The sequence below is a fragment of the Lissotriton helveticus genome, chromosome 9, assembly GCF_964261635.1.
Source record: "Lissotriton helveticus chromosome 9, aLisHel1.1, whole genome shotgun sequence".
NCBI classification, from domain to species: Eukaryota; Metazoa; Chordata; class Amphibia; order Caudata; family Salamandridae; genus Lissotriton; species Lissotriton helveticus.
The window spans coordinates 1,068,353,691-1,068,381,499 of record NC_136070.1 but is presented as its reverse complement, the minus strand read 5'-3'; the positions used below and the strand labels follow the sequence as shown (position 1 = coordinate 1,068,381,499).

At 40.2% G+C, this 27,809-nt stretch overlaps 1 protein-coding gene across 2 annotated transcripts in view; it reads right to left on the bottom strand.

Moving 5' to 3' along the window:
* Positions 1-27,809, bottom strand: part of CFAP92 (cilia and flagella associated protein 92 (putative)) — a 385,549-nt gene that overhangs the window by 48,520 nt on the left and 309,220 nt on the right. For both annotated transcript variants that reach the window (XM_078661436.1, XM_078661435.1), the window contains exons 15-16: positions 15,488-15,641; positions 7,335-7,558 (exon numbers count right to left, since the gene is read on the bottom strand). In XM_078661436.1, coding sequence (XP_078517562.1) covers positions 7,335-7,558; positions 15,488-15,641 — 378 coding nt within the window. The remainder of the gene's footprint in view (positions 1-7,334; positions 7,559-15,487; positions 15,642-27,809) is intronic.

Sequence of the window (27,809 nt, the reverse complement as noted above, 5' to 3'; positions counted from 1 at the left end):
GATTTCAACCAAAAAAGGCAATTTTCCACTTTCATCTTTCAGTTCCCTGTTCAGACAGAGTCTTGAAGATTGCCCATGTGCCTGATGAGCACCACATTAGCCACTATCTGTGTATAATTGTTTTATTGTGTGATTTATAGGGATTTTAAAACATTTCTGTTAATTCGGTATTTTAATGGAAGGACTTAATAATAGCTAGCCTGCAAAATGTTTGTATTACAATTTGTTTATGTCACATGGTGTTGCAATATCCCTTTTAGGAAAGACCATATAGTAAATCATTTTCACTTGCTTGTAAAACAAATTCTAGTTGCTTTCCTTAGGCCTTCTTAAAAATGTGCATATTGTTTTATAGTTCCTTCTAATCTAGTAGGACTGTGTATTCAAAGCAACACAACTTCATAGGACAGAGACTGAGTCTTCTAATATAATCAGTAATGGTTGTTTATGTGTCTAGCTCACAGTACTGCATTCAAACTGTTACACCTCCAGAATTATGGGTGTTGTCAGTAACCTAGAACATGACTCTGAGGTTCCCAAAGAGATCATGGAAACATATGTAACCCTTACGTGTGTCACTCATGTATGCCCAATGTGTTACAAAGAAAAGATACAATCTTGCATTTCCTAAACATTTATCCAAAAGCTCTAATCTTTGCAAATAAAACATGAACTGCGATTGTAAGAAAGATGAGACATATTATTGCAATAAGCATTATTAGAATAGTGAAGAATACAAACAATTCAATTATGATAACTGTTCATAACATTACTAGTGTTACTAGTAGTACTGATGTAACTTCTATCTATTGCGAGCCTCTATGCTATAGAGAGCATATCGGGAGTCCAATCTGTACGGTCTTTTGGAATGACCTAACCCCATACCTTGATAGTGTATGTTAGGAAATCAGGAATACTGCATCCATAGATTCACCTCTGAGGGTACAGCTATCTTTTTTTCAAATTGAAGGTCGGGGGCTGTAGGCCTGCTTCTCAGTAGTGTTCCATGATGACTTTGGGCATATGTGAACATCTCACAGAGTTCAGAATGGTTGTGGTTTAAATAATAAAACAGCATGCTAATCAAAGTGTGCTAAAGGTGTAGGCCAGTGTTTTAATTGGACTGAGTCATCTCTTTGCGATCACAGAAAATAAAACAATGCCTCTTGTTCTGAATTTGTGCAACCCTGGAACTAACTGTGCAGAGTAAATGCGTAAATGCCTCTCTGAAAGAAATGTGTGTAAGGCCATTCTTGCAATAGAGAAATATGTACAAAGCACCATTAGAAAATGAGGATATGTTAACATGAAAGCTAAAATGAAAGCTAAATGCAAATGGCATAACAATATAGACAATCTATTGTAAAGTTAATTCAAAAAGTACAAAGGCCCTGTAAAGAATATACAAGTGCATGAGTCCATGAAGGACTGTTCTTTACTTCATATCAAAATTCTTTACAGTACAATATGATAAGAGCCAACATATTTTGCTCCCACAACAAAAATAGCTTCTTCAGGGTTAAAAAATTATTGTATGGCAAAGTGTAGCCAAAAGGTCCTGTACAGTGATGGTCCAGGTTCTGGTCACAGTCGTACATGTAGCTGTAACATATCAGCCATGTCACATAAACATTATGTGTGTTTTGCCATAAGTGTAATGGGTGGGTGTGCTGTGCCAGCAACAAGAGACTACAAGAAGTTCCATGATTTTTAGCCCAGAAGAGCAAAATGCATTAGCTATTATCATATTGTACTGTGAAGAATTGTGATGCGAAATGAAAAAAGTTTCATAGATTTGGATTTTTCTTTGCAGAACCTTTGCACTCTTTAAATGAACTTTACGGCAGTGTTTACATTGACTATTACTGCCTCTCCCTAGCACCTTTCATTGCATTTTTGGGTTGTTTACAACCGACTCAAGGAGGTGAGCAATAATTAAAGAAAAAGAGGAATATTGTTTGGATAGTGTGGTTGAATAGGTTATGGTCGTTCATTTTTGTTTGTTAAAAATGTGCATGTATTCCGTTGTTTATCTTATGGACCACCTTCAGCTTTGTAGGTTCTGGTGGAAAGGCACAGACAAATGGCCCGACCATTCCTAAGAATTGTATTTCCTGCAAGTGGATGTATGCATAACATCATGGTCCATATAAATCCCAGACTGTTTAGTGCCTAACTGCTTTCAAACCTGCAAGCTGACGTTCTGTAATATAACCACTCCTACCAAACAGTATTTAATGCAAGTAAACTCTCATGAGATGTACTGCTAACACAGACAATAGCCATGTCTTCTCTGAACAGTGTTGAGAAGCGTTCAATGCATTGGTATGTGAAACTTCATGGCCCTGAGATGTAAGTTATTTGTAATGAAGTCGCTGCCATAAAGCAAGGGTTAGGTATCCTGCAAGGTTATCCCTTAGAATTAATTTCAAGCCCACATATTCATTGATCTCAAGATGAATATTGGTTTAAAATTGATGTCTTTCTTCAGCATTGAGAGTTATGTAGAATATGCCCCGTGTTGTCTCTGTGCATTGATATATCCTCTATTGCATGTATTCCAGTAGTGCTTCCAACACTGCTTGTGAAGAAAGTAGCCTTGCACCCTGAGCATGACAAAAAATTCCAATTGCGTTCTCTCAGGCTTGTATATTGTGCAGGAATCTAAGGCTAATTTCCACATCTGGTTATATCACAAAATCTACAAATCTGTGCAAACTCTAATGCCATGCTTTAGCATCATTTGAAAGTCTAACAAATCGAAACTTTTGAAGCCTGGTGGAAATACACTAAATACCATACTACTGCATTATAATCTAATGTCAATAGACTTTATGATAGGAATATCATCACTTATCCAGCTAGTAAATGATAATAATAATAATACTTTTTTGTTATACAGTACTTCATACCACACTTCTGCAGGTTCTGTTTCAACTCTTTGTATTGGTTTAATAACAACACTCATCCAGAGTGATTCACTATAAAAATGCAAAACAATTTCACCACTAAGTTTATTTAAACTTTTTGGGGACCGCCAGGTCTTGACATTTGGAAGTTTTAAGATATCTGTTCCAGGCACTAAGAGTGTCATATGACCACCAACAATTACATCCGATTGATTGCTGGTGTTGCTTGTTGACATCAGTGGAGTTGTTATCAAGTTCCTCTCCCTCAGTGCCACAGATGGGGAGAGAGTACACATCCTTTATAGGGCTATTATCTGTTTGGCCAGTAAGAAAGCCAATTGTAAGAACTTCCATGCACTGTTCTTCATACTAGCCTTATGCACCAGATCAAACCAAAAGTCAGTAACGGGCACTTCAATTGCCTTTTGGTAGCTCACTTTGTTTTCAATAAACATCTGCCTAGAACCTTGCAAGCTCCACTCATTACTAAATGTACAGAATGAGCCCTCCTCATTCAGGCATGTTGGGCAGTTGCCAGATAGCCTTCCACCCAGATAAACAAAGTTGCCTGCCCATGTCATACGCATTTAGTGCGATGAGATAGTCTACATTCCGATTCCTAAACCCCGTTGGTTATGTCTCTGGCAACATAAAACCAAAGCAGTCTCCATTCCCATTGAAAAGAATGTGGTAGAAAGGAGGCAACTTGGACTCATGCCTCTGGACATGGTGATGAAATAAGTCAACATCAACAAAATCAACAGGGTGGTAATATAGGACACTGATCCAAGATCTCATGCAGGGACCACAGCTCATAGGTTCTAGTATTTTGTGTAGTCACCTCTGGGTGAGGGAATCAAAAGTTGCTTCTTGTTTCCTCTAAGCTTAAAGGGGAATGAGTAGAGGAGTGTACTGTCTCCCCAAAGCACATAACCAGACTGATCTGGGTGAACCATGCCAGAAGGTAGAGAAGTCTCCTCTGAGTGGTATGGCAGATACAGCCTAGGATTGTATTCAGAGTCCATAGAATGGCCCATCAACTGAGTAGCTGTGCGCTTAACAAAACCCATTTAACATAACATAACTACACGACTAAAAGCAGATCGATAGAGGGGTCAGGCTGATGCACTGCAGTCAAACACAAATGTAGGTTGCAGGCCACACTAGATCCCTAGAATTTGGCCGCATCACTACGTGATGGGAGGAGCATACCTAAAATCTATTTCCACAGTTTCCTCAGCAGGGAAGATGCCTTCTGGTACCTGTAGTTTATAAGTTTTGTTCCATGGCGGTACTTGAAAGTGTGGACCCTATACTCAAAGACATTACAGACACTGTTACCAGTGGTGGGGCTTCTTGTTGAATGCCATCTGTGCGCTGTAGTCTCAGTTTACTTCTACAGAGGCAATTACACTAACACACTCTGAAAGCAATAATTTGTAGTTTAAAATTCCAAGAATGGAAACTGCATCTATGATGAAATGGAGGTGCATAACAATGGAACTGAGAGAGAGCATCTTCGTTGTTTATATTGGGCCCTCTAGGACACAAAAAGCAGGTGAAAGAATAATAGTCTTGAATTGGTAGAACAGAAAAAAGTACCACAAATAAGATGGATGACTGAGATCTCTGATGAACATGATGCAAACTACACAGAAGGGTTTATCAATCGGCCATATAACAGCAAAGAAGACATAGGGTCACATGTACATAGCTATTTTGTTGTCCCAAACGGCCGGATTCACAGAATCGGGCTGTTTGTGACCGCAAAAATGCCTTTTTGTATGTAAAGAACCCTATTTTGCGATTCGTAACCTATTACCGAATTGCAAAATGGGTTATCCATTTTGAATTAAGAAGGGGCGTGTTAAGGGCGTCCCTTTCTTACATCAACTCGCATCGCCATGTACAAATGTTTTGCGACCAAAATGTAGTTGCAAAACATTCGCATTTTACCTCCTACTTCAAGTCGGTGGTAACCCAGTCTAAAACGGTAGTTGTCCCCAGGAGACCCTTTCCCCTTTTTGAATGGTTCTGACAACGTTTTTTAAGAGCAGGCAGTGGTGGACCACTGCCTGCTCTTAAATAATGAAACTGAGATGTTAAATTGGTTTTTGAAACGCATACTGTTTTCCTATAAGGAAAACGGGTAGCGTTTACGAAATAAAAGTTGCTTTATTTAAAAGCAAAAACAGACATGGTAGTCTGCTGTCCCCAGCTGGCCACCATCCCTGGGTTTTTAGCAATTGCCAATGGGTCGCGAATTGCGACCTACCTCATGAATATTAACGATGTAGTTCAATTGTGATCCCATTAGGAATCGCTAAATGTGTAAAAGACACATTTGTACATAGGGGCTTGCTTTTTCCAAATAGCGAATTGCAATAATTCGCTTTTAGGATCTCGCAAAATAAAACCTACATACAGGTGACCCTTAGGTGCTAAACCCAACAAATTGAACAAAACACACAAACAAATGAAATATAGAAAGGCCTAGATTTACTCAGGTTTGTACAGGTATTCATGCGATGCTGTGCAATGTTCTGCTGCCCCATGCTGCTTTTAATGGTAAGTAAATTAACATAATGATTAGCTTCACATTGCACCACGCAAACACACGTACAAATGTTTAGTATAAATACCCCCAGAAATCTTAAACATGTTTAACATTTTCAAGGTACTCTCCAGACCACATAGTTAAAAGAAATACCATAAAAAAGCCAACAGCACTGTGATAATCTCTATTTTTTTACGCATAGAGGGCCAGATCTACGAAGCATTTTACTGGTTGCAAACAGCCCATTTGGCTTTTTTCGGGAAGATTAAATGCATCTTGCCATGTACAGAACACAATATGCATCTCTAATTTGTGCTTCCCTTCCTAATACCGAATAGCACAGGTATGCATGAATGTTTTGCGACCGGGAATGTGTTCGAAAACATTCACAGCTACCATCAACTTCAAATTGGTGGTAACCCATTCGCAAACGGGAAGAGGTCCCCCCCAAGGGACCCCTTCCCCTTTGTGAATGTGGGTGCCAACATTTTTTAATAGCTGGTAGTGGTCCCACGAACAATTGCCTACTCTTAAAAAATGATAAGGTAGCTTCTAATTTTTATTTTTGAAATGTATCCTGAAGGGTTGCCTTATTAAAACAAATATTGCTTTAATTAAAAAGCAATCACAGATATGGTGGTCTGCTGACCCAAGCAGCCCACCATCTCTGTGATTGTAGCCAATCACAATAGGTCGCAAATTGCAACCTGCCTCATGAATATTGATGAGTCAGGTCCATTTGCGATCCACTGCGAATCGCTAACAGTGTCTAACACACTGTTGTACATTACAGTTTGTGATTTCTTAATACCAAATGCCTAAAATTCGCTATTAGAAAATTGCACACGCGATTTCGTACATCCGGCCACAAACATCACAAGATTCTGTGAATTCACTGTGTTCAAATACTTGCTGATAGTTTGATATTATTCTAATCAAGTAATAAAAACCTGCAAATATATCATGACTTAAATAGAGCCCACACTGCACGTTGCCTTGTATTAGGGAATTTTTTACCAAATCTAGCCGCTGATGTAACACATCTCATCAAGGCATCCCTCTTACAGACTTGTCCCAAGCCCTTTAAACCATGAAGATGTGACCTTCATATATAAAACACGACATTGACTCAACTAGCCAATATAAAACTTAGCAAATCCCTGTAAATATTATAAAGATAGGCAATAACAAGAACATTTAGAGCAAAATCACATTCTTCATGATAAGCAGTGAAGTTTCGGATTGATAGGATGGACAAAAACTACTCTGGAACACCGGAGAAAGGAGCCCCTCGGTGCCCTGGATGAAGGCAAGTAAGTCATCCTCAATTTTTCAGTTACGAACAATGGACCATAAAACCCATATTCATGTTTCTCTTTCACTCATTATGCACTCTCATGATTTATTCCTGTTTTCATCTTCCTTTGTTCACTGTTGTTCTCTGTTTTCTATTCCAATTTCTCTTTCTACTCTACATTTTAATTCTCTTCAATATCTTCTAATTCATTCCTAAAACGGCATTTTGCTCCAATATAATATCGAATTATCTACTATCATAGAAGTCACACTGCTCTTGTTCTCTCTGCTTCTGCATCTCTTTGGCTTACTAATCTCAGTGTATTTTATATAAATCCACAGCATCGCATCCAACGCATTTTCAACGCCTTCCCTTATTCTAAGCTTTTACAGTTGCTGCTTAAACTCCCATAGTTCCCCTCTTTAAAGCTTTTTCTGCCTTTTCTTTCTCTTTGTTGTCCTGCACGTAGGCTGGACTGAGTACTTGCTTCTATCTAAATCCCACTCACTGCTGCTTCCAAATAGCAGTACTTGGGTTAAAAATATGTAAAATAGTTTTTGTTTCTGTTTACCTTTAGGATCATGTTAGGTAGACGCAGAGAGAGTTTTTCTGGTTTGTCTTTTAGAAGTCCAGATAATTTACTCAACTGGTCACTGGCCTTAAGTCCCTTTTCAACTAGTTCAGCTTCAGTGGAGCACCGGTACATTTTCATCTTGGTGTCATCGGCTCCAGCATTGTCTTTACATTTCGAGAGCTCCAGTTGTTCTTGTACTGTTTCATCTCTAAACGTTTCCCCTAAAGGAATTAAAACAACAAATGGAATATAAAGATTAGAAGAAAAATACAGCCTTCTAAGAACCTTTTACTTTTTTTTTTTAAGTTCAAAATGATTTTATTGATGTATTATGTAAACAGAAGAAAAAGACAAATACAATACAAAAAGAATAAGTCTTATATGCGTAAATGAGGAAATTGCAAGTATAAAATGCAATAAACCAAAAATGAGGAGAAAGGAGGAAAAAGGAGGGGAGGGGTGGGGGAGTGAGCTTATCATAGAATCATAAAATAAAACAATATAGAGTCACAATTAAATTGAAGAATTAGGATGATAAATGAGGGGAAAGTAATCATCAAAATACATAAGAGAACATTAAATCAAATCATTGCATAACATATGAGTCATTGCATAACATACGAATCAATAGGAGACCAAAAAGATTGAAATGATTGTGAATTGTGAACAACGCCTTTAAGAGACAACTGAGCTCCTCTTCTTGTAAAGATAATCCATGACCACCAAGCATGAACTGAAAGAGAAGAAGCATCTTTCCAACAAAAAGTAATGGATTTTAAAGCAGCTGTAATTAAAAAACTAAATAACTTTGCTTCTGATTCACTAAGAGGGTGGGAAAGGACAACTGAATTACATATTAACATAGCATATGAAATATCATCGTGTAAAGGCAAAATTTTCAAAATGACTTTCCAAACATCCAACCAAAATTTCATAATAACTGGACATTCAAATAACAAACGACGAAGTGATCCAGTACTCGAGGTGCAATGCCAACAAACATCAGATGGTAAAAATTTTGCATGGCATAATCGAGATGGGGTCCATAGAGCATTAAATAAAATAAAAGCATTAGTCTGATAAAGAGACACCGGAAGCCAACCAGAGATACAGTTGAGCCATATTGATGACCATGTGTCCTCTGATAGGGAAATGGACAGTTCAGTATTCCAAAAAGATGATATTGCACCAACATTAGAGCCCTGGGAGGAAGTAATTTTTTTATACAAAACAGAGACAGCTTTAGGGGAAGACGTAACAGCCGTAAGGTAAATTAATAGGTCATTAGTGGCGAAGAAGGAATACCATTGGGAAAAGAGTCCAAAATTGAATTACATAAAGATTGGTATTTTGAAAAATCAGAAGCTGGGGGGTCAAACTTTAACTGTAGTTGATCAAAAGGGATAAAGGCAGTTCCACAAAATACATCTTTGAGATAAAAAAATCCTTTTGAAATCCATGAGGACCAGAAATTAATGTTTATGTTTAGTTTAAGTAAAGCACTATGCCATAAAGACAAGTGGACTGTAGATAGTAAGGGTAAATCAAAATTAGAATCCAAATCATTAATTATCAATCTAGAGGATTTGATTATAGAAGACTGATGAATAACCTTGGAAGCAGAAGACATTGACATCAAAGAGGGCAGTGAAAAGGGACGTACAATTGAAGATTCTATATCAAGCCAAATTGGAGGTTTGACCACATGTAAAGTTATGAACCATAATGAGCTTTGCTTCAAGATAAAAGCTTTATGGTAGAGGTAAAAGTCTGGAAGGGCAAATCCAGCCTGGGACTTAGGGAGTTTTAATTTCTTGTAAGCTATACAAGGAACTTTGTTAGACCAGAGGAATTTAGATAACAGTTTGGCAACATCTTTATGAAATTTGAGAGGAAATTGAGTGGGAATCATGGCTAGTGAGTAGAAGATTTTTGGTGCAATATTCATTTTTATAGCCTCCATTCTACCCCACCATGTGAGGAAAAGGGGAGACCATTTGGAAGTTTTGATTTTGATATAGTCAAGTATAAAATCACCATTTAGTTTTAATGTAGCAGGAAACGAGGAGGCAAATAGGATACCTAAGTATTTCAACTTACTGTTCTGCCAAAGAATATCCGTATTTGGAAGCATATCCGGGGTACAAAAAGCATTCAGGGGAAAAAAATCTGTTTTACTTACATTTAACTTATAACCTGAAACTACCGAATATTTTTCAATAATGTCTAATAGGGAGGGAACAGAGGAAAGTGGATTACTAATAAACAATAAAACATCATCAGCATAGGCTAAAGTTTTAATCAAGACATCATTTATCGCAACACCCTGAATATTATCACTGCATCGGATATAATTAAGAAAAGGCTCAATTCCTATTATAAATAACAGTGGGGAAAGGGGACAACCCTGCCTAGTACCTCTAAAGAGGGAAAATTGAGTACAAATTTGTCCATTAATAAACAAACGAGCAGTAGGGGCAAAATACAAAGCAGAAATCATACGAATAAAATGGGCACCAAAATTAAAAGACAATAAAGTTTTAAACAAAAATTGCCAATGAATTTTATCAAAAGCTTTTTCTGCGTCCAAAGCCATCACACCCGCAGGGGAAGCAAGATGTGGACTCTGTTCAATAACGTGTAAGAGCGATCTGGTATTGTTAGCCGAGTACCTATTTTTCATAAAACCAGATTGATCTGGATGAATGATGGAATGAAGGATGGGAGCTAATCTAGTGGAAAGGATTTTAGCATATAGCTTACAGTCCTGGTTTATTAGGGAAATGGGACGATAGTTAGCAACCAGGGTAGGGTCCTTATCAGGCTTGGGCAGAACAATGATTAAAGCGTCCGTAAAGGAACCCGAAATAGTGCCAGAAGAACCAAAATGGGAAAAAAGTATACTTAAATAAGGTAAAAGGTAAGACTGAAACTCTTTATAAAATTCAGCTGGGATACCATCTGGGCCTGGGGATTTATTCTTGAGAGTGATTTAATAGCAAGTAAAATCTCATCACAAGTAATTGGAGAATCTAAACCTCTTCTGTCTGATGGAGAAACTTGAGGCAAATTGCACTGATTTAAAAAGGAATCAATTAAAGAATCATCGCAGGGGACTGGTTTACTATATAGATTGGAATAAAAATTTTAAAATTCTTGGACAATATCATTATGGGAAATAGCAACTTGACCATGAGGACCACGTATGGATGTGATTTGAGTTTTATCCTTTTTGATTCGTAAATAGTTTGCAAGAAGTTTTCCAGATCTATTGGTATTAAAGCGAAATTTAGCATTAGATTTTGCGAGTTGGATTCCTGCTCTAGTACTAAGTAGAGCATTAAATTCATAACGAAGCTTTTGCAGTTGAAATTTGTGTTGAGGGTCATGAGAGGAAATAAATAAACGTTCATATTTAGCAATTTGTTTCTCCAAATGTGTAACATTAGAGTTAAATTGTTTGTTCTCATGGGCCATAATAGAAATAGTGGTACCTCTAATGTAGACATTAAATGCATCCCATCTATTCACAATTGAAGTTGAATCTTCTGGGTTGAATAAAAAATAGTCTTGAATAGCTTGTAAAAGTTTAGACTTATGCTTATCATTAAGTACTATATTTGTGTTCATACGCCATCGATTTTGCTTGGTAAAAGTAGAGGAAATATTTAATACAAAGGAAATTAAGGCATGGTCTGAAATATCAATATTGCCTACAACAGGGTTGGTGGCTGATTGAATTAATGAAGGCGAAAGCAAAAAATAATCAATCCTTGAATGAGAATTGTGGGGATTAGAGAAAAAGGAAAACCATTTCTCAGTGGGAAAGTGTAGCCTCCAAATGTCAGCCAACTTGGTTGTGTGAAGGAAAGATTTAAAGGCATGAAAAACTTTAGGAGGACGGACCCAACTTCAAAACCTCAGAAGTTAAAGTAGCCCAAAAAGAAGGGTCATCAGCCGTAGGACCATAAATATTAAGCAAAAAGAAGATTGAGTCGTGAACTTTGACCTTAACCATTATGTATCTACCTTCTGTGTCTGTGAACTTACTAAGAATCTGACAATGTAACCTTTTTGCAAAGAGAATTGCAACACCATTTTTCTTTCCCTGCGCAGGGGAGGAAACAATATTATCTACCCATTTTTTCCTCAAATATTGCAAAATTTTATCATCAACATGCGTTTCTTGGATAAAACAAATGTCAGCTTTGCACGCACCCAGGTAATCCAAAATTTTAGTGCGTTTAACTGGATGCCTTAAACCCTTAACATTAAGTGAAACAATTTTAACATTATGAATATTAGCCATTAGGAATTAGGAGGAAGAGGATAGAAGAATGAATCAGAAGAAGAGGGAAGGAAAAACAGCCATGAAAGAAGAGCGACTCTATGTAGAGAGCAAGAAAAGGAAAGACACAATAGGAAGAAACACAAAAGGAAGGAAACATAAAGATGAATACAGAGACGCACACCCGTTCCTCAAGCATGGCCATGAAACCGTTGGAGCCCGTGAAGAGAGAAATATTTAAATGTCAGGAAAAAATCAGATTATAAGCGATCAAGTAACAGGATCATGAGTGTCCATTGACGGTGGAGCTTGCTGTTCCAGAAAAATACGCAGATCTTCAGGACGTTGAAAAGATTTAGAGAAGGTATCTTTCCAAACTCTCATCGTAGAAGGATCAAATAGACCATACTTAAAACCAAGGCTTCTCAGTTGTGGACGGAAAAAGGAAAATTCCTTGCGAATAGCATCCGTTTCTTTAGCAAAGTCTTGATGGATGAAGATTTTACAACCATTCACTAAGAGTGAGGGAATGTCTCTTGCAGCTTTCCTGATAAGGACCAAGTGATGGTGTCGCAAAACCTTGAAATTCATTTGCCTGGGCTTAGTGTGACGAGGATTTCTGTGCGATGGAATTCTGTGAGCCTTATCTACTTCGAATTTTTCGGGGAATTTGATATTCAGGAGGCCAGGTAGCAAAGACTCCAGATATAAGCGACAATCAGATCCCTCAATCTCTTCAGGCAGGTTGAAAATACGGAGATTGTATTGTCTATTACGGTTTTCCAATTCCAGCAATTGAGTACGCATTGGTACTATTTGACTCACCAAGGGAGCAAATTAATCCAATTTAATTTTATTGTCCTGAATTTTGATAGCATTATCCAAAACTTTCATGGACATAGAAGCCATATCTTTGCGAATATTTTTTACTTCAGTCGCAATAGTGTCAGTATTCATACGCAGCGCTTGAATTTCCTCCAAAATTAGAGCAACTGACTGATCAGAAGAGTCAACAACAGTAGATTTAGATGGAATAGGCGATATCTGCTTTTTCCTTTTATTAGCAGCCCAATTTTTATTTTCCATCTTGAGGTGAAAAAATAACTTTTTGCGTCAAATAAGTACCAAATATGAAAATACACCTCAAAATTTAATAAATGTGAGGGGAAAAGGACGTAAAATTCCTCAAAAGCTCTTCAAAAGGGCTGGTGCAGCAGCTAAAGTAGGTCGTGGGCGTGGCCAGGCCCAAGCCAGGCCCTTTCCTTGTAGGTACTCCGCCCCCTATGTAGAGCAAACCGGCAGAAGCTGCAGCAGAGGCAGGGGAGAGGAACCAAGGAGCCAGCTGAAGCACTTCCCCACAACAGAATCGCCCGAAAATCCGTCACCAGGTAGGAATTAGCTATAATAAGCAAGCGCCGCTAATAAATGAAAATTCCTGACAGGAAAATCGTCGTAAATTGGCTAATTAAGCCGGTAAACTCACGGAGCTCCGGTGGCGGCGGCCATCTTGGTCGACGCGCTCGCACGACTCCCAGAACCTTTTACTTTACAAACTTTATTCGACAATTAAGTCATAAAAGTATACATACATATATTACACGAGTGTTGGTTAAAAAGACGTTAAAAATCCATACAATAAATATTTAAAAAGGTATTAAACTAGAGTAGACTATGTCGAATTATAATTTAAAAAAGAGATTAAAACAATTTCATCAACATACATTAATCGAGGGAATTTGCACAAAGATTGACAAGGGTTAACCCATAAATACATGGACAACTACAGCTTAATCTTCACATATTTACCGCTATGTATTTTGTGCGGATTACCCAAGCCCATTTTAAAAATTTAGCCACGGCAACAGCAATTGTAGGCGTCGGGTCTGTAGTTAAAATTCTCAAAGCCTCAGCATGTCTGTGTATCCCTATCAGTTTACATAAAGGCTTGATCCACATCGTTCTGGGGGCAGTGTACAGGGGACAAAAAAATAAAAAGTGGCTTATTGACTCTTCTTCCTCCCCGCAATTCGGACATCTGTCGATTCCACTTTTATCTGCCCCTAAGAACCACTTTTTGTGCATTCTCGAAGATTAAGAAAACTAGGGGTGGGCAGAGTTCGCGGAGTTGCATACAAACTCTGTAAGATTCGATGGAGTACAGCTATACCAACAATCAAATCCCAGGACAGATGTTTCTGCATTCACGTTTTTTACCAATATTGATTTGTAAACATCCAGACTGACATCCAGGAAGGCCTGTCGTTTGGGAGGACCAGGAGAACATCAGCAGTCATGAGTTTTTTTGTGTTTCTCTGCCTCCATACACGAGGATATGTTTCAGATGCAGGTTGTTCATTCACAATGTGAATTTATTAAGGGCCAATATGATGTTTTCCCTCTCGTTTGAGGGCAGACAAGTGATACATTGAGAAAAATGCTGGATTTAAAAGGTAATTTTTAAGGCACTTGCCAATACATCTTGTCAAAGTGTGCCCTATTTGCAAAAAGATTAAGGTGTTGATTTAGAGCTTGGCAGACAGAGTGCCCTGTCACAAATGCGACGGAGCTCCCAGTCAGCCTAACTGATGGTCGGTTCATCTCATTCACAAATAGTAGGGCCACCAGCATTCTATCAACGTTGGCTCCATCAATGGAACGCTACCTCCTATGGTCCAACGGGGTAGTGGCCGTCTTAAAAAAGGCCATCATGCTGCCTTTCTATTTAGAGTGGTTTACAGCTTCATGTCCATAACCGCCAGGAAAAATCTGGCAATAAGGGGCAAAAAAAGAATAATGACCCCCGCAACCTAGGAGTTAAAGTCCCAGGGAGTGAGGGCCATTAGTATTCTGTTTTTCAGTAACAAAGTGCAGAGGCAAAAAAATTACAAGTCTGGTGGAAGGCCGGCAAAACTGCTATGAAGGTAGTTCCTATCAAGGTAGAACGATACCTGCTGGACCTGCCGTGATCACAAAAGTTCAGCCGCAGTCCATGCAGGTAAGAGCAGTGGGGCGATGGGCCGGGTGGGGGGGTTTCGACAGATGACCATGAGAGAAAATGTATTATATATTTAATTTTCCCTTGTGGTCGTCTGTAGAATCCCCCCCACCAAACTGGCCTCACCACACTTACCTGCAGGGGCCGCTCCTGCTAAATCTGGTGGCCGATTATCCTTTAGAGTGGGAGACCTATTGTCCTCCGCACCATAGCGGACGGAGAACCATCTGCCAAACCTTAAATCTGGTCTATGTTATATCTATCACAATGTACACCATCCTCAAGGTGCTTTGTTTCTATACCCCAGGGAGTTTCTTTTAAGTTGTAGAATTAGTGGTTATCAAAAAAAAAAAGTTCCAGCTGCTAGTGCAGTTATGACGTATTTGTATTTGGGGAACTAACATTCACTTGTTTCAATTGTTGCTGATGCTCCTCCAGTTTTAACCAAATCTTCAATAAAATATTTTCATTGTGTTTTATTGGAGATGTTTTTTATCTTTTTGTGTGTAAGAACTGTGGGCCATATTATCAAGGAAGCTGCTGTAGTTTATCGCCGCTTTACCGGCAGGAAACTGCCGATAAAGCGGCGATAATGTGCTTGATAATATCCGATTCGAATTTCAATCGAAGCCCAGGTTAGATGTGTGAACATCTAACCTGGGCTTCGATTGAAATTCGAATTGCATATTATCAAGCCCATTAGCACCACTTTATCGGCAGTTTCCTGCCGGTAAAGCGGCGATAAACTACCGCAGCTTCCTTGATAATATGGCCCTGTATTTTTAGATTTTTAATACATACCTTATGAGCTAAACGGAAAAACATAAAACTTTGGTGATCTTTACCTACACATGAAAGATTTCTTACCAGGCAGATGAGTTGTTATTAGGGGTGGTATATCAAAGAAACCTGACGCCTTCTTGTAAAGGTCAAAATCGAGGTGGCGGTGCATCCAATTCCATCTATCACGCTTTAAGGTAGGTTTCAAGATATTTGCATACAAAACATTCTCCTTCCATTTCTAAAAAGAAAATAATTGGAAAACAGTGTGTCAGTCATAAATGTTACATGCAGTAAAGCAAGGTAACAACCAAACTGCAGACTGTACCCAGGAACGCACTGGACACAGTTATCTTTGACACATGAGCTGAAGTCCCCACTGGGGTGTAATAGATGCTAACCCTCATACATGTACTGGATACAGGTACTCATTAGAGAAGCTCCGATCCTGGGCATTAAACATTGGACAGAAATCCTTTCCTTGTGTTATAAAGTTGCTTATGGTTTGTCCTTTGGTTTATTTTGTCTCCAGAGAATGGTTGATATTTAAGAAGAAGTTACTTACCTTCTGTAACATTTGTTCGATGTGCGCTCTATCTTCTGTAGATTTTTTACGTCAACCTTCCTTTTATGCTCACACTAAGGGCTTTATTTATATAAAGTGTTGCATGGCTGGGGTGAAACAGCGATGCAACACTTTTCAGTGTACCATCCTTGCTTCACCATAGATGCGACATATTTCTGTGCGGCACTCCATGTCCCAAGGATTTACAGATACGTCCGGAATCCTGACGTATCTGTCGGCACAAAAATGGCACTTTGCTGGAGTGTGTCTGGAAACAGACGCAACTCCGGCAATGTGTCATTTTACAGGGGGCAAGCCCCATGTGAAAAGGCCTGTGTCACCCCTTATGGCTGCTTCAATCAGGAATAAGGATTTGATGCAGTGACGCAGTAAAAGTTGCACCGTGAAATCTCATAGATTTTACTGCACCACTTCTACTGGGATTTTAAACATCGGAACGCCCACCATGCATACATTATACCTGTTGCAGGTGTAATGTAGTGCAGGGGTTTACAAAGTGACGCATCTGCCTAGATACGTCACTTTGTAAATATGGCCCAGTGTGGTGCATTTTTTATGCCGCAGCAGTGTCACAAAAAGTGACGCAACTGCAGCATAGGCGGCGCACTGGGGGTGGGGGCGCAGCTCCCGAAGTTCACTGTGATTCATCCAAAATCCAGGTGTTGAGGTCCTTCATGAACTTGGAAAGTGTTGGTGTCTGTCGAAGTTGGAGAGGGAGGGTGTTCAAAGCCTTGGCCACTAGGAAGGAGAAGGTACGGCCTCCTGTTCTGGTCTTCTTGATGCACAGCAAGAGAGAGCTGACCTGAGTGGAGTGAAGCTGGGCTGAGTGGAGGAATCTTTTATGTGTGTGGAACGAGAGGCGGAGGTTCAGGCAAGCAGGTCCAGAGGTGTGGAGGGCTTTGTGGGCATGTTGAGAAGCTTGAAAGTGATTCTCTTCACCATGAGGAGCCAATGTAATGTCCGCAGGTGTTGGGTGATGTGGCAGTGTCAAGCTAGATTGAGGCTTTCTGGATGTTCTGGAGTTTAGAGGTGAGGTTCTTGTTGATCTCGGCGTAGAGTGTGTTACCGTAGTCCAGTCTGCTGCTGATGAGGGCATGGGTGACGGTTTTTCTGTGCCTGGGGGGAATCCAGTTGAAGGTCTTGCGTAGGAGACGGAGGGTGTGAAAAAAGGAGGAGGAGACAGCGTTGATTTAGCGATCCATTTTGAGTTCGGAGTCCAGGATGATTCTGATCAAGGGTGGATTCCTGAGGGCAGGGGGCCACCAGGTGTTGTTCGAGGCATCGGGGTGAGGGCCCATGATGAGTACTTCGTTTTGCCCGTGTTGAGTTGTAGGCAGCTGTTCTTCACTTGACGACGGCTTCCATTCCTTCTGAAAGTTGTGTTTGGAGATGTTGGGTTTGTTGAGTCCGTCGGATCTGACGATGGGTGCAAGAGGGCCAAGTAGACGTTGAACATGGTGGAGCTGATGGAGGATCCTTGGGGAACTCCGCAGGTGGAGGGTGTGGGTTCCAAGAGGAAGGGTGGGAGTCTGACCCACTGCGTTCTGCCGGATAGGAATGAGCGGATCCAGTCAAGGGCCTTGTTCAAGATTCCTGCGTAGTGTAGTCCGCTGACTAGGGTACAGTGAGAGACTGTGTCAAAGGCTGTTGAGAGGTCCAGGAGGATGAGGGCCACTGTCTCTTCTCTGTCGAGGAGGGAACGGATGTCGTCTGTCACAGCAAGGAGGGCTGTTTCAGTGCTGTGGTTTTTCCTGAAACCGATTGGGAGGAGTCAAGGATGTTGGCTGTCTGGAAGGAGCGGTTGATGATTCGTCGAAGCTCGGGCGATGATGTTGGCACTCTGTGGTAGATGTGGTGGGGGCGGGGGTCAGTGGGGGCCGCCGAGTGTGTTGACTTCACAGTCTTCAGGATGTCTTCGATTGTGAGTGAGGGCCAGCTGTTAATTGTAGGCTGCGTGGCGTAGGGAGTGGTGGGAGTAGGTTCCGCGTATGGGTTGTTGTCTTCAAAGTTGTCATAGATGGTTTTGATTTTGGGATGGAAGAAGGTGCTGAGTCTGTCGCAGAGGTCCTGGGATTAGGGGATGTCGGTTGTCTCACTGTTGGGTTGGGCGAACTCTTTGATGATGCCGAAGAGTTTCTTGCTTTCGTGTTGTAGTGTAGTTCCTATTATCCCAATAGGCTCCGCGCATTGGAATAATACCTTCAATAGTATAGGCCTAGACCAGACGTTAACTAGGTCTACTACTGTCGATATTAGACTTAAAGTTTTGGGTTTTGCCAGCTAGCTCAGAGTTCACTAGAAACTTTCTCGAATAGGCAAGGAGGAGTTGAACCTCCCTGGATAGACAAGAAGGGATTTAGTTTCTGACAACCATAGAACATGACAACTTTGCTCTCCCCTAATCAAGAGTGTATCTCTAGAGTCGTGTGAAAACAAAAGACGACTTATTTTACTCAGTCAGTACGTGCATTCTTAGTCTCACCAGATTGTAGAGAAAAGGAAGAGACGGGCGTGTTCAATAAAAGATGTTATTTATTGATCACTCTCTTTTCTCATACAAGAGAAATGGATCGATATTATTGCAATACTTATGGTTAAGTAAAGTGCATACAATAAAAGCAGAAGTATAAAATAATACTGTAAAAACATTGATATGGTTTCTAAGCCATATGAAGGTTTTAAAATGAATAAAATGAATACATACGCATATACATTTGACTAATCGTACTCAACTGGTGTTTCTAACTACGCCTACCCCGTGTACCTGACCTAAGCCTAATACGTGGGCGGGAATAGAAAGTTACAGTTTAAGTTAAGTTTGTTTTTGCCAAGTGACTGACTAAAGAATTCTCTGTGAGGGGTTATTCAGTTCTGTACCTGGAATCTAGGATGAATGAGGGATGGTATCTCTCGTCTCTGGTCTCGATATTCCAGGCGGCCTGCGAGGGCTACCCGGAAGCGCCGGAGCTGGATTTTCTCGGCAGGAGAAAAGCAGCGTCTCGTTCTCAGCGCGTCAGGAAGGCGGGGCTGCGCCAGCGGGGTCTGCTCTGCTCTGGGCTTCGGCAAGTCTGGCTGCTCCGATCTCGTCACCACCGCGTGTGTTTGCATAGGGCAATATCGGTAATATTTATACCTTTAAGGTGCCGAGATTGACGTAAGGATGGACATAGATACGTCAATAAGGATGTCATACGACCTGGTCGTTAGCACATTCTTTTGCTGAAGTTCTCGGTGAAATCAAAACAATGGCCGCAGGGTTTTTCCCAGGTCTGTCATAGGTTTGATTTGTTTTGAGAACTCCGTATGCCTTATCAGGGGCTGGAGGAATATCGCTTGTCTAATTAGATGGCAAGCGTTATGACCTAATCAGATAACACGTTCCTGTGCCGTAGTGTGGCTTTATCAGATAACGGTTCCTGCATCATTGGGGTTTTCTGCCTCATGGGATGGCTGCTAGTTAACTTGTTAACCAGAATAGGGTCAGGAATAGGGGGATCGATACAGAACCTATAGGAATACATCACACCCACTCCACGCTAACTATGGACATATTTACGAATCTATGCATAGTAAAACATACTGTAGAGTATCGTGTATACCTTACCACCCCAAAATACATAAATGCATTTTGAAATTATCAAATATACGAAAAAAACATTCATATGTAATATATGCACTCAAGCTGTAGAATAATGCTAAAGTAATCACGCATATCTATACATTATCACTAATTTGTATATGAGAATTTACACATGAAATGGCTCTTAATACAGAAAAAAGTTTCGAGACCATTCCATCACAGAATAAAATAATTATGAACATACCAGCGGGCAGCTAATGTCTATAAAGTATCTAAAAATAGAAATTTTAGTTCTCTAAGAATAGTCCTTACTTTAAGCAGAAGATAAGTGTCCCGAAAAATATGTAAAGAATATTTCGGGGCTGCTGAAAAAAATTGCTGTCCGTGAACTGGAGGGAAAATTGTTCATGGTATTTTGCTATTCTATTTGAAGGCCAAATTCAGGGAACGCCGTGTGCGAGCTCGCTCAAAAGTCTCTATTTCTGCTCTGGTGAGAACATCATATCATTTAGACTCTCGAAAAAGTTGTCAACAGCTTCCTGGGAGAGTTCCACTAACTCGGAAAAAGGTGTAACCATGCATTCGTGCGCATGATTGTCTCCATTGACGTTTTGAATAGTATTACTGACAGAAGGTCGTACCTGATCAATGCTGCTTTCATCTTGAACTTCACTACCCCTTAATCGTAGTGGTGAAGCTTCCACGAATGCCGTCATCAGGATTGGTAGCCGTTGAGGGCACCACAAAGTATGAGCCTTTATTGGACTCAACAATGTTTCTGCATCCATTGGCGCATCTGATTGTAGAGTCAGACAGGTGTCTAACACGCATTCTTCTCCGCATAGCAAGCACCGCAATACAGGTAAAACACATCGATGCCACATTGGTCGAAATGAAAGAAACCAAGTCATGTTCAGGTCTCTAAGCCGGGATAGTCCCAGGATTTTTGATATCCGGTCCCGGTATCCAATGGCTAGGATTGTTTCTTCCCTTGTCGCAGGTGTTTTGTCTGTGACATGGTTTGCCATAACGAAATATCAGGACTAAGAATAGGATTCCTGCAATTAGTCCCAAAATGAGGGGAAGTCCGCCAAAAATCGAATGGACGAAATCTGGAAAAATACCCAGTATGGCTTTGAATGGTGTTAATGCCATCGAAAATACTGTCTTAAATACTTTTGAGACTCCACTGGTATCAGAAATATTTAAGATTTCATTCAGGATTTCTGCGAAATGTATGGGGGAATTAGTTGATAATAAGGAATGAATCTCTGCAGTCGTCCTTGCGACTAGGAGATCATACGTTTCTTTTGATGACGTGAGTCTGGTCGGCGTCTGAAGAAGCACTGTTTTCATTCTGCTTAAAGTATCTATTCGAATAGAAGTAATTTTCAAGTTGGGCCATGCCCTTGCCTCCCTGTCTGGAAGGGAGCTGGGGAACAATAAGCGTCCACAGCACTTGACCTTCACAGTCGTAGTTACGAGATAAGGAGTCCCGGGCATAAGACTACAGCATCTGCGATCTACAATTAGAATGTAACTCCCATTATAGAGTCTCTGAAAGAATGGTTCTATCTCTGTTGCAGGTGCGCCTAGCTGGTGACATGAAAGGTTATTTGAGTTCCCTTCACAGGCTCCATGCAAACTAATTCCATTACACAGAAGTGTACCGCTCAGTGACATTGCACAATTATTGCCACTAAGAAACACTTTCTGTCCTTTATTACTGACACATGCATGTGAATAGGGCAGGTTCCATGTTGTTTTAATGTACCCCTTTCCCAATTTTTCGTACATGCCAGCCTGTATATATTTTTGGCAGTATTGAAACCTGAAGGTTGATATTGGAATATTAATTATCCCATGTATTATCCATTCACTGACAGGTCGTTCTGACATTGTCACTGGTAATCTCTCGAGTTTCTCAATGCTCAGGATTGTATAATCAGCACCCTTCTGGGCCTTACTGATTTGTTTATCAGTAAGGTTAAAGATATTGAATAGTGACGTTGTGTTGATTAAACGCCAAGGCACATAGCCTGAACGCAGATTTTGTAACGTCCAGCCAAGCTGTACAATAGAACGCAATTGAGACTGACCTTGTTGTAACAACAGTAAGTCTTGCGATATTATGTCGATTGCTGAAGACACAATGCTGTCCAGAGAAAAAATTCTGGAGGACAGAGTCATTAACCCATTGTCCACTACAGAAAGTGATTTTTCCAAATTAATACGGTCAATTTCCCGTATTCGTTCCGCTGTCTCAATTTGAGTCACCTTCCAGGCCTCGTTGTATGCTGCATATACAGAGGCTGCTATGAAACATTTCTGACGCTGTTTGCGCGGTCCCATAATGAAATCACGCAAGTCAGCACCATCAGTAAGTAAAGTTAGGTGTTGCTTAATTTCTGCCAGTGTGGAAGTCTGTAGCCACTGAAGGCATAATTTACCCACACTGTAGGTGGTTATTATTCCTGGGTGTTGTCTTTGGGAATATCTAGGGTCTGGCCTGGTCATTTTGAACCCCTGTGTTTTGTTCAGGAATCTGTTTTGACAGTTATTAGTATCTGTGGGCCAGATAAACCACTGTTTCCAATCAGGATGTGTTCTGTTTTGGTTTAATACATAATTTACGTCTATTTATTCATCTGTAGAGCTATTGCTGTTCATTGTTGGTTTTGGAATAGACGGTTTATTTAAGTCTTTGATTTTGGCTAAGCCAAGACAGGTAGTTTGTTGAACAGTGTCATTTAAAAATATAATTTGTTCTGGGATCATGCAGGCTCTAAACAAAGCGTCTATACCCTGTACTTGCCATTCTTTTGTACCCCAAACACTTTTTACTTCAACATTTTTGTCCCAATAATCAAAACCAAAAGTATTCATTTGTTCAAAGAATGAGTCTGAATATATCAATTTCGTGTTTGTTATCATGGTCTTTGTCCCTGTCTTATTTGACAATTTGAAATAAAATGTTTCACCATTACTTGTGTTGAAACCTGAAAAGTATGAATATTTGTCATAAACGGTTCTTGAGCTTCCTTTTGGAGGGGTTGCACAATGTTCCCATTGATTATAATTTAAAACATTTCTAGGTTGTGCAGATCTATGTAGAAAATGGTTACCATAGTGGTTATAACAGTACATACTATCATAATTTGTCGAACCCTGCAAATAATCATGTTTGGTAAATTTAGCAGACATCACTAAGTCAGACATCATATTATTTATACTTTCAAAGTCCCAATCATCAGCAAATGAGCTTGGTTTTACAAAGTCACTCAACGAGATCTTAATTTGGTGTGGATATTTCAGGATTTCAACCGGACCATAAATTTCATAGTCAGTTTTGTCCCATGCTACCCCACCCGGTATAGGATTGGCTGTGAAGTTGACTGAAGAAAGTTCTCTTTTCTCGACATGTGAAGATGTGTGTGGTTTGAGGATCAAGTTGATTTTCTGACTTGCTGTGTCCATTTTAGCATATTTTCCCTCAATGAAGCGTCCCAAAGTTAGTATCATGATGAGCCAAAGTATGAGGATAAATGCACCAAATCCCACCCAAAATTCAATCCATGGAGAAATTAGATATGTTTCTTTCAGTTGTTTCAAAAGTACTTTAACTTTATCTTTAAAGGTTTTTGTTGATGGCTGTGTTTTTGATTCAGTGAAGCCTTCAGAGGAATCATCGAAGTTTATGAAGTAGCCAGATGCAGTTCTGTCAAGTGTTCCAATTACTTCAGGATTACTGTTTCTTGCATAGTCGTTTGTTACTTCATTATAGATTGGTGTGTCTCTGCTAAATGTTTTTATTTGGGTTTTCAGAGGTCTAAGTTCCATTGCATTGTTGCATAGTCCTTGTTGTAGTTCTGTAGGCGTTTCGAATGTGATTAGCCTCTTAGATTGAACCTCTGTGTTAGTAGCAAATCTTGGTGTTCTACTACTTCTCGGGAGTCCACTTGGCCTACTATTTGTTATCGGCCACATGTTGTGGTTTTACCAGGTCGATGGATACAACTCGGTTCTCCTTTTTACCAGCAAGCGGCGGTAGTACAACTGATCTTGTCCCGTTGACAGACAAGACAGGAACTGCTTTTCTGTAAGAAGGCCCAAATTCCTTCTTTACCGCGATCTTTTCTCTGACTAGATCCCCGACTTTTGGAATCCAGACAGGTCTTGCTGGGACAGGTGGTGGTTCTTCAGTGGTTGTTGGCTGCTGTTTCAACTTTATGTTGCTCAGGTCTTTTCTTGTTTCGTTTAAGTCCTTCAAAACAGCCAAACGATCTTTGATATCAAAGCTTTTTTCCTTCACCACTGAAGTCTGACTGTCGAGGTCTAAGACTAACATCCTAGTTCCAAATAATAATTCGTACGGACTGAATCCCTTCAGAGAATTTCTTGGCAAGTTATTTAGACTACGTTGGACACTTATTAGATGTTTGACCCACCCAGCTCCCGAACCTAATACCTTTGCCGTTATAGATTGCTTTATGTCACGGTTTTTTCTTTCAACAATTCCGTTCCCCTCAGGGTGAAATGGACAAGAGTACCGCAATGTAACGCCCATGCTGACCATGACCTCCTTATAAGCCCTAGAGCTAAAAGCAGGACCATGGTCCGTATGCAGCATGCCAATTGCGTATGTGCCGATAAAGACTCGCAAATCTTTGTATAACAGTCCAGACGTCAGCCGAGTGCTGGTGATCTACATTATAAGTGGAACTAGCCTGTATATGTTAATCGGACGCTTTGCTTTTTACTGTTGATCTTTTCTGGAGTGAAACGACACGGTATTACACCATTTCTCTCACCACTGCGATTTCTGTTACAGTTTGGGCAGTTCTTTACAAACATGGTATGATGCAGGCTCATACCTGGCCACCAGTACCTTGATTGTAATTCTTCCAGAGAATCTTTTAGTTTGAGGTGTCTGAGACCCTCGCCCATATGTGCGTCTGATATTAACAAGTTTCTCCTGTCCATGTTTGGAATCACTCTATCCCCCACTCCAGGGATTCGAGCAAAGGGGACGGAGTTTGCATCGATTATGTATGTATAATTGAGTGGATAGTTGATCGGTAGCGCTGAGCAGTCGCCTTTTGATAACGTTTTCACCGCCAGCACTGTTTCACCGTCAATATACTTCACTGTACGCTTTTTTCGAGCTACGGAAGCCGATTTAGTTGCTACCGCTGTGGCTGTCTCAGCCAATGAATTCCCTGCAACGTGAACGCCATCACGCTGATGACTCAGTGAGTGTGTCACGTGAGTCTTTGGTAGTTCTTTTTGTAAAAGAGCTATTTGTTCCCAAAGCAGTTTTTGCTTTATTGTTGCACCTGTGTCATCTTTGTAACCGTTTTGAATCCATGTCTGCAAATCGTTGTTATATGATTTGACGCAGTAATATGAATCGGACACTATAAGTGTCGGGAATTCGCGATCCGCATTATCTAGCGCCATTTTCAATGCTATTATTTCAGTCTGTTGTTCTGAATTAGTTTCTACTGAGTGTGTTTTTGTTAATAGAGGTCTTAGTTTACCTCCGCGCCACACTTCTTTTGTAATCTCATATGTGGGGTTGTATGCTTGTTCTCCCCAAACGGAGGGTTGAGCCTGTCCGTCTGTATAGATTACACATGCGTATTGTCGTAAGGGCAGAATGTCGATAGGCAGAGGGAATGTTCTTTCATATTCTAAATTTTTCAATTCCCTATAGTTCTGGATCAAAGTAGTAGTATACTTTGTCCGTTGTAATTGAATTCACCCATTGTATCCATTCCGGATTCAATGTTGTTGTTGGTAAATTACAAGGTGTTGTTAGTGCCTCAAAGGCTGATTCTGCTGTTCTGACTGTGATACGTCTACCGTCTGCTTGATCTTTTTCTCTAGCTATTGCGGTTTGAACTGCATGAACAATGTTTTCTTTAATGCTGAATTTCTTTTCAGCTTCTGTGTACAAGTGTGATTTGAATGCAATTGGTACCTTTTCTCCCTCATTTGAGGTCAGGTATGTGAATCCGCATCTTCCTGGGATGACTCGAATCACAAGATTGCGTGTGTTATCACGTGTTTCTAATTTTGTTTTAATTAACATGTCTGTTTGTAAGGATCTCAGAATTTCTGTGTGTATTTGAGTCCAATTGGTTCTTTTAAAATCTGGTTTTATTAGATCATAAAGGGGTTTGACCCTTTCTGCGTAATTTGCAATGTATGTTCTTCCGAAATTTAGGAAGCCTAGAATTGACTGTAGGTTTTTTAGTGTTCTAGGTGCTTGGAGTACGGCACATTTTTCTAGGAAATTGTCAGCCAGGCTTTTGCCTTCACTTGATAATTCATATCCTAAGAACAGGACTGTTAGATGGGCAATTCTAGATTTTTTAAAGTTGAATTTGTAACCCTCTGCTGCGAACCCAAGTATTATGGTGTTCACTCTCTTCAAGTGAGTATCCAAGTCATCATCTGTTAGGTATATGTCATCGACATAAGATAATGCTTCGTCATCATATGTTTGTAGTAATTCTGTTACTCTCGCTGAGAATACCCCAGGGCTATTCTTGTACCCCTGGGCTAACCGACAGAATTGTTTTTGAGTGCCATTTATTGAGAATGCAGACAAATATCTGCTCTCTGGTGCTATGTTTTGACAAAAGAATCCATTAGAGATATCTAATGTTGTTTTGTATTTTTTGCGCACTATGTTATTCATTAGTGCAGCACTGTGCGAGTTTTGTACTGCAAAAGTTTTGCAACATGAGTTAAGGTGTCGGTAATCCAAAACTAGACGATATGAATTGTCTGGTTTGGAGACCGGAAACAAAGGGTTGTTCATTTGTGAGGTGCAAGTTTCAATCACCCCCTGGTATTCTAATTGATCTAGGATCTCTTTTACCTGTTTTTTAGCTTCTTGCTTAATTGGGTACTGCCTTTGTGCAGTAGGTTGTGATTTTAACTGGATTTTGTGAGGAGGAGAGTCCTCATCCCATCCTACATGATTTTTATATAAAGCAGGAGCTTGAGCTACTGCCCACTTTCTGGCAAGTGTGTATTTTTTATGAATTGGGATATGATTTGAGAAGGCAGGCATAATTATTTCTTCGCCATGAGGGCACTCCCTGACAAACTCTGGTGGCCAGTCTTTTTCAGCTAGAAGGATGTCATAGCCCTTGGAGAGATTATCCCAAAATAGTCCCCTTATTTTTCTAGTCTTATCCCCTTCTATACGTAAAGTTATTTCATATATTTTGTGAGGTTTGCTAACTCTGGTGTCTGCAGTTTCCACTTGAAGATATTCATTCGTGTCCACTGTCTCCAGAAGATTCATAAGGACTTTGCGAGCTATGCTCACTTCTGCTGCGCTTTCTAGCATTGTCTGAGCCCATTCTCCGTTTTTCAGTTGTGTCCTCAGTATTCTCGGCATTGTTAACTACCTTGATACTGGCTACCTTCTTTTTTGGAAATTGTAGTTTCTTTTTTAGATGAGCAGGTTCCTTGTCTTTGGACTTGGCGTGCTCTTCTCTTTGTTCTGATCGTCCTCTTCTTTCCGATTTCTGCGAGGAAGTCTGAAAAGATTGAGAGGGACGTGTATCAATGTCTTGATATCTATCAGGCTTCTTTATATTATCCCTATTTCTAAGGTTATATCTTTTCCCAGAGGGGTCACTTTGGGGTGACCTGTGTCTCTGGTTCGGAGATTTTTCTCTCCGCCGAGGAGACCTCCCTCTGGACTGGAATTTCTTTTCTTTAGGATTGGATTGTTTGTTTCCATCCCAGCTCTTCTTTTGTGATGTTGAATTATTATTAAAAAATATTTTTCAGGACTTTCAATCAGTTGCGGTTTTACTGGTATTCCACCTAAACTATCTCTACCTAGTTCCTCATAGGATTTTTCTATAATTCTGGCAATTTCAGCTGGTTGGTCTGCTATATCTGTCTCCTTTAACCTCTGGCGGATCGCCACGTTTGCTGCTTCTCCCTTTATGTTGGCTAATAATATAGCCGAGACCTGCTTGAAGTCTTTTAGTAATTTCATACCAAGAGTTAAAGCGGGTTCTGGACCGTATTCGTCCTGAATTTGTTTTAGCACATCTGGTATTACCGAAATGGATGGAACACCGTGCGTTTTTGTGTAGATGGAAGCAAAGACTGTACCCCAAGTGTCACAGTCCTCCACGTGTGGTGCGATTCCCATTGGAAGACAGATAGTCAGAATCCTGTGTTTTTCTAACGGGGTGGTGTCTGGAAAC